At 53.8% G+C, this 18,315-nt stretch overlaps 6 protein-coding genes across 7 annotated transcripts, besides 4 other annotated features; 3 read left to right on the forward strand and 3 right to left on the reverse strand.

The window, feature by feature from the left end:
• The first annotated feature begins 236 nt into the window (after positions 1–236).
• Positions 237–260: a tandem repeat.
• A 370-nt stretch (positions 261–630) lies between these two features.
• EKO05_0004341 (uncharacterized protein) lies at positions 631–3,954 on the reverse strand (the record flags this gene model as incomplete). Its single annotated transcript, XM_038945562.1, has 1 exon — positions 631–3,954. One exon carries the CDS (start codon positions 3,952–3,954, stop codon positions 631–633), a length of 3,324 nt encoding a protein of 1,107 aa, XP_038800149.1.
• Positions 3,408–3,445: a tandem repeat.
• Positions 3,781–3,821: a tandem repeat.
• Positions 3,955–4,365: 411 nt separating the features above from the next.
• EKO05_0004342 (WD repeat-containing protein 6) lies at positions 4,366–8,008 on the reverse strand (the record flags this gene model as incomplete). Its single annotated transcript, XM_038939110.1, has 4 exons — positions 4,366–5,037; positions 5,088–7,428; positions 7,500–7,945; positions 7,991–8,008. 4 exons carry the CDS (start codon positions 8,006–8,008, stop codon positions 4,366–4,368), a joined length of 3,477 nt encoding a protein of 1,158 aa, XP_038800150.1.
• Positions 8,009–8,229: 221 nt separating this feature from the next.
• On the forward strand, positions 8,230–8,787 carry EKO05_0004343 (uncharacterized protein; the record flags this gene model as incomplete). Its single annotated transcript, XM_038938849.1, has 3 exons — positions 8,230–8,314; positions 8,366–8,687; positions 8,733–8,787. The coding sequence occupies 3 exons, from the start codon at positions 8,230–8,232 to the stop codon at positions 8,785–8,787; spliced, it is 462 nt and encodes a 153-aa protein (XP_038800151.1).
• Positions 8,788–9,473: 686 nt separating this feature from the next.
• On the forward strand, positions 9,474–13,993 carry EKO05_0004344 (ABC-type xenobiotic transporter; the record flags this gene model as incomplete). Its single annotated transcript, XM_038938874.1, has 3 exons — positions 9,474–9,949; positions 10,007–10,670; positions 10,715–13,993. The coding sequence occupies 3 exons, from the start codon at positions 9,474–9,476 to the stop codon at positions 13,991–13,993; spliced, it is 4,419 nt and encodes a 1,472-aa protein (XP_038800152.1).
• A 149-nt stretch (positions 13,994–14,142) lies between these two features.
• On the reverse strand, positions 14,143–15,690 carry EKO05_0004345 (Kynurenine 3-monooxygenase; the record flags this gene model as incomplete). The annotated part of the gene is made up of 3 exons (XM_038938956.1): positions 14,143–15,276; positions 15,326–15,537; positions 15,591–15,690. 3 exons carry the CDS (start codon positions 15,688–15,690, stop codon positions 14,143–14,145), a joined length of 1,446 nt encoding a protein of 481 aa, XP_038800153.1.
• Positions 14,495–14,556: a tandem repeat.
• Positions 15,691–16,191: 501 nt separating the features above from the next.
• On the forward strand, positions 16,192–17,551 carry EKO05_0004346 (Methionyl aminopeptidase; the record flags this gene model as incomplete). 2 transcript variants are annotated; one of them, XM_059636363.1, is made up of 5 exons in its annotated part: positions 16,192–16,326; positions 16,379–16,412; positions 16,464–16,780; positions 16,833–17,379; positions 17,430–17,551. In XM_059636363.1, 5 exons carry the CDS (start codon positions 16,192–16,194, stop codon positions 17,549–17,551), a joined length of 1,155 nt encoding a protein of 384 aa, XP_059492346.1. The 2 variants fall into 2 exon arrangements, with proteins under 2 accessions (XP_059492346.1, XP_038800154.1); XM_038939076.1 differs by having other exon boundaries at positions 16,379–16,780.
• Between the last annotated feature and the right edge of the window lie 764 nt (positions 17,552–18,315).

Consider the following 18,315-nt stretch of genomic DNA (forward strand, 5'->3'; position numbering starts at 1 on the left):
GGAGACGCGTAATGGGCGCTCGCGCGGTCTGCAGGGGCAATGCACGGCACCAGAGTGACGGGGACGGCGGGGACGGGGTCGGCGTTTGCGTTTGCGTTTGCGGATTTTCTATGCGGGCGTTTGGACGAGGAAGGGAGGGTGTATGGGGCCGAGGCGTTGGAGGCGCTGCAGCGTCGGCAGGGGGTTGGGGTGGGGGAGGTGAATTTGGGGGTTGTTGGGGTGGGGGAGATGGGTGATAGGTATGTATGTATGTTTGTATGCAATGCCATGCGATGTAATTTGTAGATAACGCCACGCCCTTTAGTCCATGGGACGGTAGTGAGTGTCGGGCCGTTGAATGTACAGCAAACTCCAGATCAAAAATCAAAAAAGTTAAACAAGTCCTGTCGAGAGTTCAAGATACACCATCATCGGCACCTTTGACGTGATCCTGCACCTGGCTGTCTTGAGTCGCCCATGGGAGCACCGCGAGGTGCTGCAACGCAGTGGAGACGCGCAAGCCGCGATGCAGGACAAACGGGAAGGCAGTGGTGGCAGTGAACTTGTACTCTTCTCGCAGGACGAAACGCCTTTTAAACACCGACGATGCTGACCCCTGTATCCGAACTCCAAAAAAGCACACAGAGACTTCTAGAACAGCCTCAACTTCTTCGGCGGCGCCATGCTGATTCCTGCAAACACCTCAGCACTCCTCTTCTTGGTCGTGCTGAACGGCCTCATGGGTGTGGACGTCATCATCCTCTGCTTGCTGGGCGTCTTGATTGGACTCCTGCCCATGAGGAAGTTGGACTTCTTCTGCGGTAGCGTGCGCACCGCCATCTTGCCATCAGGCTCGAAGTAGATGCCGAGCTCGGAGTTCTCCTTGTCGTCCAGGTTGATCGAGCGGTCAAATTCCGACGAGGTCGGGGTTGCGGGCTGGCTGCGCTCGCCTGAGGAGGGCGGGAGCGCGTACTTGGAGGGTGTCTTGGCTGGTGTACATGGAACCATGGTTGAGGGTTTCGGGCTCGACGGGAGCGCGGAGGAGAGGTTGACGAGGTACCTTCCTTCGTCGACACGCTTCTTGTTAGCCTCACACTCTAGTGCCCAACTGACGTTCACAGCCTTGATTGCTCCCTTGCTCGCGACTACCTTGTGGAGGGTGTCAGGATTGCCGTCTTTGTACAGAACGTGCGTGATGCCCGTGGAGGTCCACTGTTTTACGACTTTGGCGCCGAGGTCGGTGAGCAGGGTTTCGAAGAGGAAGGACTGGTTCTTGCCGCTGTCGGAGATGACATCGACATAGAATGTCAGACCCTGGAGAGGGCCATCGAAGAGGAGGGAGGGCTCCTCTGAATCGTCCCAGGTCACGGCCTTCTTTGGACTCTTCAAAATCGCCTTCTCGGGTGACCGCAGGGAAGACTTCACAGGCGAGCGGAGGGAGGACTTCATGGGCGACACGAGGGCTGCCGAGAGGTTTGTGCTGGGCGCGAATGAGGCGGTCTTTGCAGGCGATCTCTGAGCTGGGGCGGAGAATGATGTGGCGGCTGCGCGAGGTGTGAAGACAGACGGCGTGAAAGTCGGCGGTGCGAAGAAGGGTGTTGCGGATGTCGGGGGTGCCAATATCAACGGCTTCAACTGCAGCGGTGCGAATTGCACTTGAGGCTTCTCGGCGGGCGTATTCTCGTTCTCAAGCTCGGATATGCTGAGGTCGGAAACCTCGCTGGCCTCGTCGAAAGACGCGTCCTGGGTGGAGAAATGCGAAGGCGAAGGAGTCTGCTTCTTCGCTGATGCCCTGATCTCTTCCTGGATGGCTGCCTCAATAGCCAAAGCTGGCGTTGTCGGGTAGTCAGGGAGCTCGCCAAGCGCTTTCCTGTTAACGCTTGCCGCTCGGACGGGTGTCACTGGGGCTGCTGATCGAGGAGTGAAGTTCTCCTTGTTTGCTACGTGTTCAGGGGAGGACTGTGCCCACGGTGTGCAGGGTGCTTCGAAAACGACTGCTGGTGCTGGCGAGTGTGGAGTAAATATCTCCTTTTTGGCAATGTGTTCCGGCGAGCATTGCGCTGATGGTGTTTGGGGGGCTTCAAATACAACGGTTGGTGTCTTGTGGGTGACTTCAGGCGTCGAGGCTCGAACAGGGGTGACTGCCCTAGCTGGCGCGCTTGTGACTTGGGCGACTGGGGCCTGTTCAACTGAGACAGCACAATGCGGTGTAAAGTGCTCTTTGATGGCGACGTGCTCCGGTGACGATTGCGCTCGCGGTGTGCATGGCTGTTCGAACACAACTGCAGGGGCTGCAGAGTGGGGAGTGAAGCTCTCCTTCTTCGCAACGTGTGCGGGCGAGCATTGCGCGGCTGGTGTGCAAGGCGCTGCAAAGACGAAGGCAGGCGTAGCTGTGTGTTTTGGAGTCGCCGACGTTTCCATGGAGGCCTCCTCAACAACGCTCAAACGAGACTGTGCGACGATGTGTGCAGGTGTCTTGGGGTAGTCTGGCAGCTCAGCGAGTGCTTGTCTCGAGCTCAAAGGCGCTTTGATGTGTGCAGGAGTCTTGGGGTAGTCTGGCAGCTCATTCAACGCGTCCCTTGCGGACAAAGGCGCCTTGATATGAGCCGGTGTTGCTGGGTAGCTGGGCATCTCGTTGAGTGCCGCCTTATTTGTGATAGGAGCCTGGATGTGGGCAGGGGTGTTTGGGTAGTTGGGCATCTCCGTCATCAAGACGTCGGTGTCAGGAGAGGCAGGGACAGGTGCGTGGATATGTGCTGGGGTCTTGGGGTAGCCTGGCACCTCAGCCATTGCAGCCTTGTTGGAGATGGGAGCCCTGATGTGAGCAGGTGTTTTGGGATAGCCGGGCAGTTCTGCTAGGGCGGCCTTGGATGTCATGGGCGCGACAATGTGTGCGGGCGTCTTTGGGTACTGTGGCAGCTCGAACATGGCGCGTCTGTTAGTCAGGGGAGCGACCGAGTGCGCAGGTGTGGAGGGAACGGCAGGGTACTGCGCAAAAGGCTCCTCGACGGGCTCAGGTGCAGGCGTGGCTTTCTCGATGGTGGGCGCCTCAACGTGTGCTGGCTCCTCAGCAGCGGCCTTTGCAGGTTTGGCTGGCGTGGCCTTCTTTGTCAACTTGCGAGCGGGCGCCTTGAGAGGCGAGGCAGGCGGGAGGTCGGCGTTGCGCGTGGTGCGTGTCGCTTTGCTGGGGGGTGCGAGCACGGGCGCGTTGTCGAGAGGCGCTGCTGCTCTGCGCGCCCGCGATGCTGGCTTGATGGGCTCGGCGGCGATTGGGTTCTCCACAGCAGGGGCTTGGGCGGCCGGGAGAGCCTTTGCAGCGGGTGCTTTCCTGACGGGCGCTTTGCGTGCTCGCGACGCAGGCTTGGGCGCCTCTTCTGGGACGGGCTCCTCGATGGCAACTCTGCGTGTGCGTGCCGCTGTCTTGGGCGCCTCCTCCTCCTCCTCTTTCTCGTCTTCTTCCTCTTCCGCGATGGGCTCTTCGACAATCACGGCAGGCTGCGCGGCCTTCTTCGCCGGTGTCTTCTTCCCGGGCGTCTTGCGCGCGCGCGTCGCGACCTGGATGACGACGGGCTGCGGTGGCATGGCTGCTTCGTCTTCGGCCGCCTCTTCGACCACGGGCTCTTCGACAATCGGTGTCGAGGCCTTGCGACCACGCGTCGCCCTCTTAGGGGCCACAGATGCGGGCTCTTCTGGTGTCTCGGCCTTGGAGCCGCGTGTTGCGCGTGTCTTTGCGGCTGTCTTCTTCGCGGTGGGAGCCTCTTCCACTACCGGCTCCGGGTCAGGTGTAGGTTCGGCCTTTGCCTTGCGCTTTGTTGTGGCTGTGCTTGTCTTGGTAGCTTTTGTGGCAGCGGGCGCAGCTTCGGCGGCGTCTTCAACGACAGCCTTCCTCCTGCCGCGCTTGGGCGGCGCAGACAGCGTGGCCGCGGCAGGCGCGGCCTCCGGGGCGGCCTTTGCTCCGCGACGTGTGGCGACCATGGTGTGTATGTGTGTGAGTATGCGCGAGACTCGCAGCTGAGGTCGTGGTGCGAGGGAGTGTCGCTGCGTGGGTTGAGATGGGACGACGAGATGGCGGTGGATCGTGCTTTGTTGTCAGTGCGTGTTGCTGACAACACGCCCGTTGCTCCGTCAACCGTCCCAGAAGAGCTTAGACCAACGCTGCTTTGCGGATGCACCCGGTCGACAGCCTCACAAAAGGCGCACGTCGACAAATCGGCCATTGAAGTGTGCTTGCTTTTGCAGAACTAGCACGTTTTGTACATCACCAACGCTGAGCAACAGACTGAAATCACTAGAACCCAATCCACGAATCCACGTCTGCTGCCTCAAACCTCATTACATCGATGAGAGGCTCTTACTCGGGGTATCGATGATCAAAGCAGACGTCTCTTATGCTACCAACTTCTCCTCAGCCTCCACTCGGATGACTTCCATCCCCACACCACACACCAACACTCTTGCACTCTCACCACCATCATCCAGTACCGCCATGCTCGAAACATCAGCAACGCTGGTCTTAACCCTGCACACCCGTTTGACCCTTAGCTTCTCATGCTCCATCTTACTTGAGTCACTCTCTCCAGCACCGTCAATGACCACCTTCCACAGGCGAACCCACTCGTCGTTGCCTGATGTGAGAACGTACAGATAAGACTGAATAGTGACTACCGTGCATGCCGTGACAGCCGAGCCATGCGCCCCGTTCACAAGCACTGGCCGCGAGGCATAAGCTCCTTGTGGCGACGAAGACGACTCTGGGAATGCAGCGTAGACAAGCAAGAAAGCCAAAGCACCGTCATCGCCGCCAGATACGATGAGTGTTGTGCCATCGCCGTTGACGTGCGATGACATCGTTTTTGACGCGTTCTGGTGAATTCGTACGGGATGCTCCCACTTGACGTCTTCAGAGAACAGGGGCCAGAGCACCGCATGGCCGTCTGTGCCAGCTGTCAACAAGCTAGTAGGCGAGAGGAATACGCATTGCGTCAGGCAGGAAGTGAAGTAGATGCTTTTTGTGAGAGGTTGCCACCTGGGTGCGGCTGTTGGATCGTAGAGATATGTCTGTTACAGAGTGAGCCGTGTTTGTCTGAGACAGATTTGGTTCTACTGACCTTGACACTTGAGTCGGAAAACACCATCGCAATAGTGTAAGCGCTACCTCGTTTACTGACGTCGAAAGACATGATTCGTAGGTCTGAAAACTCGCTTTCCGGTAGGTAAACGTACTCACACACCACTCCGATCTCCACAACGGTCGGCAAAGCTCGAACCCGCCAGATATAAAACTCTTCAGAGCCGGCACTGCTAAACAGGTAGCTGCCGTCATCAGACCATTGCAAGTGTTGAATCCCAGTCGTGTGCTTGCGCAGCGTTATGCGGCACACCGGCTCGTTGTTGATATACTGGAAGATCTTAATGTCCGTGTCTTCAGCCCCAGTGGCGATGAGTCGTCCGCGCGTCGCACAGCACTGTGAGGACTTCAGTGAGGAAGACACTGCTGCCGCCTTGATCTCGCGGCCGTGGCCGCCGGGACGTAGAACGCCATGGTTTGAACCCTCCTGACTGCAGATGTGCAGGCTGGCAGTTCTGGTCCACACCAAAGTACCGCCATTCCGTGGGCTGGAGGGGTTCAAGTGTCGCTGGAACGCCCAGCTTCGGTGTGCACCTCCAGTCTCAATACCCATAATCTCTTCCTCGGAAGTGACATCATAGAGAACCCACTTCTTGCTTGAGAAGCCGTGCACCAGTAGGTGGCCGTCTTGGAAATACAAATCTTCGATGTGAGGCCCAATGGCCAAGGTCAGGCGGTGGACGAGCTGAACGCTGTTCTTGACGAGGTCGATTAGATGTACAGCGAGGCACCCATCGCGTCCGACCGAGTACAAATAGCCAACTGTTGCGCTCTTGGGAGAAGCCACAAACTCCATCCCGTTGACGGACTCGTCGCCGTGAACTTTTTCAATGATCTTGTAGACGTCGGCTTGACGATAGTTCGCATCGCAGGTGATATCGTGTAAGCTTTTCTGCGAGATGTCGTATACCCCTACAGATCCGCGACGAAACCCCAGGAAAAGGAAGCCAGCTTCAAAGCCCGCTTCTACCACAGACATGCTTGTGATAGTTGAGCCTGTCAGGGTACCACATGTGCTGACGTATATGGGTTCCAGATCTCCATATACCAAGCTCTTGCTCACGTCCATGTACAATAACTCAGGCCTGGACCCAAGTGAGTTGATAAGAAGTACAAGCTGCTCTCGCCCTTCAGAAGATGTCGTGCCTGCCACGAAGAGTGTGCCGACCTTGCCGACGACTTTGTGGATTTTCGTCAAGGCGGAATCGCGCTTGGAATACATATAGATATCGCCCCGTGTGCCTGCAACAAAGGCTACCCCACGAGTAGGCACGCCAGTACATGTTGAGTAGCCAGACAGTTCGTCAATCTGGTCCACGAGTGTTGACTTCGTGACGCTGCCCTGCAAGCCAGAGCTAGATTCCGAGAGGAACGACTCGATGCATACTTTTCCAGAGTTCGTTACCAGTAAGAAGGATTCGCTGTCTAGAAAACAGTAACTCCTGACCAAGTCGGCTTTCTTTGAAGGTTTGGCTGCCGACTGTAGATCCGTTTCTACTTGAGAGGGTTGCGCCATGTGAAGCAGGTCTTGCATGGTATACTCAGCTACAGCGGTACCACGTCTCTGTGAGCGCTGGCCCGCACTGAGCAGTGTATGAGTAGTGAGCTTGCTGTCAGCACCACCACAGGCGACGCGCAGTGAACCAGCAGCGGTATGGTAGATGGCCATGGACCACATGTTTTTGCCGCTGTGATAAGCGGCACAATCGGTCTGTAGCAGCGTAAATGGGCGAGCCGAGCCTCTACTAGTGTTGACCACGAAATTCCAGGTGCGCGACGTAGCATCCTCGCCGGCTGAGATGAGGGACAGTGTTCCATTGCACGGTGACGAGTCTAAGAAACGTACTTTCCAAACCCGTGAGGTATGACCCCAGCCAATTGCAAGGCAATTGATCTCATCAGACTGCGCGTCGGTAGCTGCAATACTAAACCCGGTGTGCCGTGTCCGCTGCGCCTCGTCACCCTCACGAAGATAATCTATGTTGGCAACGTGGGCATTCACGTTCGAGACATCCCAAAGACGGATTGTTCGATCATCGCTACAGGAAGCAATGACTCGCTTTAGTGTGCCACAACATCCACGTGGTAGCTCTTTCGAGATGCGAACATCGAAGATGGAGCCTTCATGACCGAGAAACACTTGATGGATTTGCGAAACCGAGTCACCATGCGCCGTCTTACTCCATGACCAATACATGATCTCGCCAAAAGCTGTGCCAGCAGCAACGAGAATGCAGTTGGAAGATTGCCAGAGAAGATGGGCAGAGTACAAGATGGAACGCGAGCTTGACGTGAGCTCAGAGACATCGAGAACTAACGAACTTGGAGTTGTCAGTAAGACTAAGCCTCATAACCCATGTTGAGTGGTGTAGCAGAAGAGATTGCTGCCTACCTTGAGGAAAGTGGAGATCCATGCTGGTACTTTGTTGTAAGCCTGAGCAGTGCATTGTGCGCTGTAACAGCAGCATGTACGCCCTGGCTGTACACATCGTCATCATCTAAGATACTCATTCGAGGCGCCAGATCGAGAATCCAGTCAGACGCTTTAGCAACATTTGAAAGGCACAAAGATAAGGGCTCTTGGACATGATCGTCTGGCACAGAGTTGATTCTGAGAGCGCGAACAAGACGTCCGCCCCAAACAACAAACTTCGTCACACCATCGAGCTCTTCAGCGTAGATAGATATGCCATGGACAGTCTGAGCTTCAAAGACGCGTTTGGATGCGATATATCGCGAAGTCTTGGAATGATAGAATCGAAGGAAGGGTCCTTCCGCGGCTATCAAAAGCGATCCGCAGGAGGCTAATGCAGTCACCGGTACACGAGTGCTCTCATGCTGGTGAAATTAGCCAAGCCTCTCGAAGCAGGCGAGATGACTCACGTGAAGTGTTGGTGACATTGGCAAGCAATTGTCAGATCGAAAGCCACAGCTCGGCGTGGAATAATTTTGGTGTGTAGTCGCCCCGCACCTGCCCAAGTTGTGACGGCGGGGTATGACGGAAGGCACGAAATTTGAACCACTTTGCGATCAGCTTCATCAACACATCTAACGCACCATACAACCCTCACACTCCGTCCATATTCTCACACATCAATCGCACACACCTGCCGCATTTCAAAATGTCTCTTGGACCACCTGGTGCGCAGCTCAGCCCAGAGCAGGCGGACAACTTCGAGGACATCGAGAAGCAGTTCGCCGTGAAGGGTGCGCAAACTCATGCAGTGAAACTAGAATTTTGCTAAACGAAGAATACAGTTGTCCAGCACATGGAGACATACTGGAACATCCTCGAGAAGGTCAAGGGCTCGACCCTGCGCCTTACCAAGATTGACGACGAGATCTACGAGCACTTCCAGAAGGAGTTCCCCGACTTCGACGCATCAGCCACAATAAACGAAGACGAGATGAAGAGCAAGGCTGGCAAGGAACGATGGCGCAACTTCATCAACGTGTACGACAAGAAGGTGGAGGACTTCAATTTCGGCGCCATGCTGCGTGCTAGCCCCAAGACCGACTACACACAGGAGGGGACTATTTTCGCAGTGCGCATGCAGTTCTACGCTGTTGAGATTGCTCGGTAAGTCAGACCATGGCTTCATGCATACAATGCTGACGGACGCAGCAACCGCCAGGGCTTGAACGATTGGGTCTACGAGCAGGCGCACCAGGCCAAATAGACAACCCAAGGGGTCTAGCATAACCCGGCCTGACTTTCCGCCACACAAAGGGATGAGGGCGTCTTTGATTGTCTCTCTACGGACCGAGACGTGTCCGTGATCGCCTGCCGGTTTTGTCGTATGCTCCAAGCCGCCGCCACCCACAGATGACTGTATACCGTAATCGTGTTCGTCGTCTTGATCGATTCGCCATACCTTTGCCCGGTTCGATCGATCAAACGAGCAACAGTAGATAGTGGTACCGGTAGCATTTGGTGGAGATTGGGAGCTCTCACCCACAAGAGTCATGGACGACCTTCATGCCTGCGCTGAAGTACACTTTACGAATAAACGCAAACCACAACCGCCTCTCGCATCCTCTGTCTGTTTCGCGCTCCAATACTTTTCTCTGTGTTTTTGTGTTTTGCGGCTTTGAGAAAACACTGCTGCGGCTTCTGGACAACAGACACTCGGTTGGGTGGTGTATGATCGGGAACAATAGCAAGGCCAAACATAGTAACGGCTGCAGCCAGTCCTCCAGGATCATCAAAACACTGACAGAGCGTGCGGAGAACATCCACTAGTCTATATGTGGAGATTCCTTGCCTTCACTTACTATATCGTATCTGCAGAATCTCGCACCTGCTGTTTACTCCAATTCTGGCACCATACACTCGTTCCCCGGCTCCGAGTTTGTTCACGTCAACATGGCCACGACTCCAGAGACCGATCACTCCCCAATGCAAGAGAAACCTACCCAAGCTGATGAAGAACAACAGTATGCTTTGCAAGTGGGATGGAAGGCACTGTTCGCTTTCACTACAAACAGTCATCTAGCGGTGCTGATGAGTGCTCTCGCAAGCGCAGCTATCGCCGCAGCCACCTTACCTGTTTTTTCCATCATATATGGTCTTGTCTTCGGCGCATATTCTGACTATGGAGCTGGAAAAGCCAATGGTGACGAACTACTAAGTGAGGTCACGAGGCTCTGTCTGATCATGACTGGAATCGCTGCAGCAAGTTGGATCTTTAACAGCATTTTCTTCTTTCTGTTCCTCCTCTTTGGCGAATTACAAGCCAAGAGTGCGCGAACTAGAATCTTCGACGTGCTCATCCGAAAAGACATGACATGGTTCGACATGCGGGAGAGCGGCATTGCCGCGTTCTTGCCTACAATTCAGATGTGAGCAGTCAAACGTTGAACGATCTTGCGGCAACAGTCCGTAGCTAATGCATACAGGCAAATTCGCGATCTGCAATTGGCTGTCTCTGCGCCGTTGGGTGAAGGGCTTCAATGCGCCGTTGCCGCAATTGGGGCTTTGGGCGTAGCCTTCTACTATTCGTGGAATCTGACCCTCGTCATCATCTGCACAGTCCCTTTGATCTATCTTGCAGAAGCGTATTTATCGAAGAAGCTATCCGCACGAACGCACGATCAGGCGAACCAGCTTCAAAGGGCGTTAAGATACATTACCAACGCCATACAGAGTATCGAAACGGTGAAGTGTTTCAATGGCGAAAATCACGAGCTGCAGATCTTTTCGAAAGCCGTGTCTCTCGCAGCTATTCTCTACAAGCGTGTAGCCAATATGCGGTCCATACAGATCGGGCTAATACAGTTCTTCACACTGACTGTGTTCGTCCAGGGTTTTGCTTACGGTTCGCACCTCATTAAATCCGGGTCTCTCGATGTGGGTAGTGTTATTACCACATTCTGGGCAGCGTTGCTGGCAATAGGAGGTATTACAGGGTTTCTGCCGCAGTTCATTGTCATGCAGAAAGGCAAGATCTCCGGCGCGAGACTTCGCGTTTTGATGGAGCAGATGTCTGCAGAAGACGAGCCACACGAATCGAAAGGAAAATTTGAACCCTCAAGATGTCTAGGGGATATTGAGTTTAGAAGGGTAAGTCAGTGTCTGACAGTCAGTGACTCACACTAATGGATCAGATCACCTTCTCTTACCCTACTCGACCTGACGAAAATGCTCTTCGAGATGCAACATTATTTTTCCCGGCAGGAGAAACCACCTTTGCTATTGGCAAAAGCGGCTCAGGCAAAAGCACCTTGGGCCAGCTGCTCGTCCGATTCTACCAGCCATCTTCCGGTCAGATTCTGCTAGACCATGTAGCGCTCAATGAGCTCAATGTGCACTGGCTGCGACAAAACGTTACGCTGGTAGAGCAACACAGCGTCTTGTTCGACGATACTATCCATAAGAATGTCATGCTGGGCGATCGAAGTGGAACTGTATCAACTGACGACGTCAAAAATGCTATCAGCTTTGCTATGCTTGAACAAGTTGTAGAGGGTCTTCCGGCCGGTCTCGAGACACAACTTGGGGCGAAGGGGGGCTCTTTGAGCGGAGGACAGAAGCAGAGGATGGCATTGGCACGTGCCAAAATACGTGAGACACCTGTGCTGATACTGGACGAGTCTACCAGTGCCCTCGATTGTGTTACGCGAGCCGCAATCCTCCAAGCCATACGCAAATGGCGCGAGGGCAAAACAACTATAATCATCACGCACGATATATCCCAGGTTCAGCCAAATGACTTTCTCTATCTTCTCGACAAAGCTCAAGTCCTCCAGGAAGGTTATCGTAAGGATTTGGAAGCACAGCCTGGAGTTTTTCACTCTTTCCTCGCTTCAAACGAAAAGGAAGAAGAGGACTTTGATAGCGAGTGCTCATCAGATGACGAGGATGATGACGTACAGACGGATGAGCTCATGTCACTCTATCGTGATTCTTGGACCATGCCTACACCAGCCAGACGGCCACTCTCTGCAGTCTTGTTCGGACAGTCTGTATTATCTTCGTTTCAGAACGAAAGCTCCCTGGACCGGTCCGACACTATCACCAGCAGAACGGACCACATACCTACGAAAGTCACCGACGAAGAGAGCAGCAACCATACCGAGCATGACATGTCGAACACTAACAGAGCTTCTTCTTTTGAGCCGTCACTAAATGCGTTGTCGCCTGTATCGGACATTTTCGTTACAAATCAATTTAACACAGCACGGACGTCTAGAACTCTTCTCAACGATCGCCTGTCAGAAGCCTACTCTTTCAAAAAGAAGGAACTTGGCTCACGGCCTGTTTCTCGGTTATCGTCACAACCTGTGTCGAGGCAACCTGCCTACCCGGACCGACTGTCTATCGTTACGAATCGCACGTCACAACTACCCCTACCAGTGAAGCGTGAACGGCGAAAGAAGTTTCGGTCCAAGTTCACCCGTGAGACAATCGCCGGGGAACAAAAGCTTTCTGAAGGCTCATTACCAATCACACAGATTCTAGGAACTGTGTGGCCTACCATTGACTGGAAGTCACGAGTTGCTCTCATTGCTGCCTTGCTCGCAACGCTTGTGCATGCAGTCGCTACACCGATGTTTTCCTGGGTATTCTCACAGCTTTTGGGCACATTTTATGTCTCAGAAAATACGAAAGACGGAGCCATAAAGTACATTCTGATCATTCTGGGCATTGCCGTTGCAGACGGTCTTGCCAGTTACTTTATGTTCTATCTTTACGATAGTGTCGCACAATCGTGGACGCAGACGCTGAAGACTGAAGCCATGAAGCGCATTCTTGCGCAGCCTCGCGAGTTCTTCGACAAAGAGGAGAATAGTATGGCACGCCTGGCCGAGACTTTAGACCATTTTGCTGAGGAAGCTCGGAATTTACCTGGACGCTTCACTGGCATCTTCCTTGCTATGCTTCTCATGATGATCATCTCCGTCATCTGGAGTATGGCTATATCCTGGAAACTGACGCTAGTCGCTCTCGCATCTGGTCCTGTTCTGTATGCCATCACCAAGGCATACAATATGATCAGTAGCCACTGGGAACATCTTGCGAACGAGGCTGACGATCACGTTGGTCAAGTCCTTCACGAGACCTTTGTCAACATCCGCACAGTACGTTGTTTGACTTTGGAAGGGCATTTCCACAAAAAATATGAAGCAGCAACGACCAATGCTGTTAATATCGGTGTGAAGCGCGCGATCTACTCCGGGTCGATTTTCGGCCTCCTCTCCTCATCAGTTCTCTTTGTAACCATTGCTCTCTTCTGGTTCGGTGCATGGTTGATTTCTCGAAAAGAACATGCGGTGCTCGCTATTACTGAGACTTTTATGATTATCATGCTGTCCATCAACAACATCAGCCAGATGTCTCAATACATGACCCAAGTCAATATCTCGCGCGAAGCCGGTGCACGCCTTCTACGCCTCGCTCGCCTTCCTTTAACCTCCCACGAAGATCTAGGAACTGTCAAGATCGAGTCTGTCGACGACATTCTTTTCAACAATGTATCCTTCACATACCCGACCCGGCGCGACCATCAAGTCCTGCACGATATGTCCTTTTCTATCCCTCGCGGTTCCTGCACCGCTATTGTCGGATCATCGGGGTCGGGAAAATCCACAATCGCTGCTCTCCTGCTCAAGCTCTACCCAACAAACCAGAATGCCAACACCTTTCTTGCCTCCGAAGGTCGTGATCTCACCATCTCAGGTCAAAACATCAAAACCCTGCACACGGGCTCCTTACGCTCACGCATGGCCCTCGTTAGCCAAACACCCGTTCTCTTCCCCGGCACTATCGCGCAAAACATCGCATACGCACTCTCTCCCTCGTGCCCAGAGTCGAGCATGGAGAGTATCCGCGCCGCAGCCGATGCAGCAGGAGTCAGTGAATTTATCGACAGCCTGCCCAACGGGTACCACACGCTCGTTGGCGACGGCGGCACAGTCCTGAGCGGTGGCCAGGCGCAGAGAATCGCCATCGCGCGCGCACTAGTCCGGAACCCGGATGTGCTCATCCTGGACGAAGCAACGAGCGCATTAGATGTCGTGGCTGCGAACACAATACGAGACACTGTCAAACGCCTCGTCTGCACAGACGATCAAGACGAGGCCTTGAATTCGCTGAAGAGCCCGCCGTTCGGCCCTAGCTCGAGGGCTGCTGGCTTCTGGGACGGTGAGAAGTGGGAGGGTGGAAGCCCCGGCTGGCTACGAGCGAGAGGTAAGGGGAGTAAAGGGAAGGAGAAGAGGAGACAGATGACGGTCATCATCATTACGCATGCGAGGGAGATGATGAGTATTGCGGGGCATGTTGTCATGCTGGACAAGGGCAAGGTGGTTGAGGAAGGTGGGTATGCCGAGCTGAAGAGAAAGAAGGGCGGGGCGTTTGCGAGGCTGCTGAGGGGTGAGGCAGAGTAGGGGAGGGATCTGATACTCAACTGTTGGTTTGGTTTGTGCTTTGGAGTTCATGAGATAATGTTTGTATGTGTGGGCTCGTTTTTAGAGACCATGAATGTTTTAGTAAACTAATTACAAATTGTTGTTTTGCTTCCGTTTGAGCTAGCTATTCAACCCTGAATCACTCTCTGCGCCCCCTGTGCAGCTAAGCAGACTCCACGCAATATCCCCATCTTCGCTTTCTGCAGCCCGCCATTCCCAGCAAACAGGAACGCAGAACCAACCACCGTTGCGAGCGCGAGTCCCACAACACTGTTCAGTATCCGGGCTTGCCTCTGTGATGCTTGGTAGACCTCGGAGTACCTCATATTGCTGAACGTGACGCGCGAGTACTGCGTGGCCCACCCCAAGCTCGGAAGGTGAACGTATAGCGTCTCCTCGACCCATTTACGCAGCAGGTACAAAGGCTTCTTGACGTCTGATGCCATTTCGCGGTAGTTGCCGAGCGCAAGGTCGTTGATGGTCTGCGCGTCTGGTGTGCGTTGTTTGGTGTATTCGTTCAGTGCTCGTGTGCGGTCGTCTGGGTACTTGTCGAGGAACTCGAAGAGTACACGGACGTCCTCCAGTCCGGCGTTCATGCCCTGGCCGTAGAAGGGCACCATGGCGTGGGCGGCATCTCCGACGATGACTCCGGCGGAGCCATAGTGGTACGGCGTGCATTTGATCGAGATCAATGGTAGATGTTCGTTGTTGGTGAACTGCTTCTTCAGATCGTCTTCGGTGATCAGGTCTGGTACTACTGCAGGGAAATTTTTGCTAAAGTACTCGACCACCTTTCCGGATGCTTCCAGCTCTTCAAAGCCCTCTTTTGACATAAAAAGCGTCGATGTGAAGGTTTTGTCTGTATTTGGGATTGCGATGAACATGGACTCGTCTGCTGGCCAAATGTGCAGGTAGTTCGGTGGTATCCGAAAGTCTCCATTTGGTGACGCTGGAACGCCGAACTGACACCAGAGCTTATCGATGTATTCCTGTTGATAGGTCATGGGGACGACCTTCATTAAATGGTTCCGCACAGCCGAGTGAGCTCCATCAGCGCCAATTAAAAGATCGAATGTCAATTTGAACTCGGGACCTTGTGTCAGTAGATCTGTCTTGTCCGAACGATTCTCGAACCAGGCCGACTTTTTCTTAAAATCTACGCCAATCATCTTGTGCTTGAAATAGATCTTGACATTCGGCATTGCTTCCAGGTGGTCGATCAAAGCTCTGTTTAGTTGTGTTCGGTCCATGGCCAATAGATCCTGCTCACGCTCAGCTAGGGATGCGATCGGCGCTAACGGAACAACTTACACGGCCGTGTGCATCGTATTGCTGTGCCTCACGTACGTACTCGCCGAGCTTTGTGACGTGAATCATACGCCCATGCATAGGCACGGTGTCAGCAAGTACCGCATCTGCAAGGTCTGACAGCCCGGTTCGCCGCAGGGAGTTGATGCCGCGCTCAGAAAGAGCCAAGTTGATAGACTTGGTGTTCAGTGGTGCTGTCGATGGATCCCGGATGTCTTCACGCGTGTCAGATTGGCAACTATCAGGAATTAAGTTCTTTGAAACCGACCTGGTCTCAGCTCGTAGATTTCAACATCCTGTCCTCGTACAGCAGCGTAAAGAGCAGCAAGAGCGCCGACTGGGCCCGCTCCGACAACGACAGTCTTCATCGTCGTTCCAAAGGTTGTTGTGAAGAAAGAAAAGAAAATTGGCGTGGTCGTGTGAGTCTTTACTCTGCCGGATGGGCGTAGGCGAATAATGTAGTAAGCGTAATGGAAATTGTAAGAGCTCTGGATTTCACAGCAAAGATGTTGTATGTATGCTAACCCACAATTATATACAGTTAGATATAAAGAAAGGAACAGAAAACCCCGGCGGCAAAATGAGCAGGGTAGAGATGATACAAGACATGCTGCAAGAGGTAAGAGCATTTTGCATGAGCTAGTTAGTCAGCATCGAACGATCGTCTCTGCAGGGCTGGCCGGACCCTGGCTTTCACGTTGCCGAGAAAACGAAAGCTAGTATCCGATTTCCGTTGACGCAGAACGGAGTTCGTATTCGTATTCGAGCATCTAGGAGTGCTATATAACTTTCTCCCACCTTGAACTGTTGTTATAATTCCTAAGCCTTTGTTGGGGAATTTTCGCAACTCGAAACACACAATCCACGTCATGGCTGGAGACGCCCCGCGCAAGTGCGCCGGCACAGACTGCGAAAACGACGCTGGCTCGCTGCAATGCCCGAACTGCCAGAAGCTGGGCAAGGAGAGCTACTTCTGCTCGCAAGAATGCTTCAAGCGCAACTGGGTATGCGCTTACATCAACTTTATATTCCAAGTCGAGACTGACATGATCACAGGCCGAGCACAAGAAACAGCACAAGTCGCAAAACGGTATTCTCTCCAACATCTTCACGCCGAAAGTAGTTTCTAAACCGGATCCAGCGACTGGGCATTTCAACCCTTTCCCCACGTTCCCTTACACTGGAACCCTTCGACCCGTATACCCGCTGTCGCCAAAGCGCGAAGTCAAGAAGAGCGTCAAGCTCCCAGATTACTCGAAGGACGGCATTCCGCGCTCGGAACAGGTCTTCGTGAACAGGAACAAGATCGCCATTCTTACGAAGGAGGAGCAAGATGGTATGCGCAAGGTGTGTCGGTTAGCGCGTGAGGTTCTGGACATTGCGGCGGCGGCGGCGAAGCCTGGTGTGACCACCGACTACATTGATGAGATCGTCCACAACGCTTGCATGGAGCGCGACGTAAGAGAACATTTCTCCTTTAGGTGCAACGACCTCGGCTAACGGTGCATAGTCATACCCGTCCCCCCTCAATTACTGCCACTTTCCCAAGTCAGTGTGTACATCGATCAACGAGGTCATTTGCCACGGCATCCCGGATCAGCGAGTTCTCAAGGACGGCGATATCCTGAACATTGATGTCACTCTCTATCACGGCGGATTCCACGGCGATCTGAACGAGACATACTATATTGGTGATAAGGCTCTGGCGAACCCAGACGCAGTGCGCGTTACGGAAACAGCGCGAGAATGCTTAGACCAGGCCATCGAGCTCGTCAAGCCGGGCACGCTCTTCCGCGAGTACGGCAATGTTATCGAGAAGCACGCCAAGAGCCAGAAATGCGGTGTCATCAGGACATACTGTGGTCACGGTATCAACCAGCTCTTCCACTGCGCCCCCAACGTCCCCCACTACGCAAAGAACAAAGCCATCGGTCAAGCAAAGCCTGGCATGTGCTTCACCATTGAGCCTATGATTAGTATTGGTTCTTACCGAGACAAGACATGGCCAGACGACTGGACCAGCGCCACCGTGGACGGCTCCTTGACTGCTCAGTTTGGTACGTTGGTTTCTCACTTTCCTGAGAGACGCTTGCTAATGTCTCAACAGAACATACTCTGCTTGTCACTGAAGATGGTGTCGAGGTCCTGACTGCAAGGCTCCCAAACTCGCCTGGTGGCCCGGTCCCCAGGGTTACGCCAGTGAGTGGTGAGGCAGCTGCAGCGGCATGATTCTGCTTCGAACGAACTGCATAGTAGAGAAAATTACATGAAGCGATATCGAGCCTCGCTCAACAGGTGCCAGTGTGAGGACACTGGCGCCGTGGTTGCTATTGGAGGAGAGCCAAGGCGGACATGCCGTGGTTGGTGACAATCAACCAGTGACGACAGGGTTTCTTGAAGCCACGAGTTCGATAACCCGGTTCTAAGCATGAGAGGAGGCCTGAACCAGGTCGAAAGCAGCGAAAGGGTGCTGCAGACCACCATGGTTGAGGGTGGCAGCGACAGGTGTGAACCCAGTTCTTACTGGATTGGTACATCTTTTGCATGGCTAGCTTGTAGCTGAGCGTCGTTCTCCAATCCTTACTCCACATTCACGTGTCCAGTAGCTCGTCGCAATGCAGAGCAACTCCAACACGCATCGTGACTTTCACACGAGCCTCCCGCCTCATTCGGTGTTGGCTTCGTCGCTAGAGACGCACAGCTAAGCGAGCACGCCTTGACCTCAACCAGGGCACGGCAGGAAGCATCTGCCTCTGCAAACGTCATCCAGAGAATGCCGCTGCCGCCTGCTTACTGACAGCTTGACTTCTGCTCCACAAGACACTCTGCCCGTTGTTACATCCGTGCCCTCTAATTGCCGTTGTTGTGTGCTACGTCATCAAGACCTCCAGCTTTCCCACGCCCCGCCGCGCACGAGCTAGCTTTCCGCGTCTAGCCCGCCCAGCTCAGACAACCTGCAAACACACGACCGCATCCGCTCCACAACCACACAC

This window comes from Ascochyta rabiei, chromosome 6, assembly GCF_004011695.2.
Source record: "Ascochyta rabiei chromosome 6, complete sequence".
Taxonomy (NCBI): Eukaryota; Fungi; Ascomycota; class Dothideomycetes; order Pleosporales; family Didymellaceae; genus Ascochyta; species Ascochyta rabiei.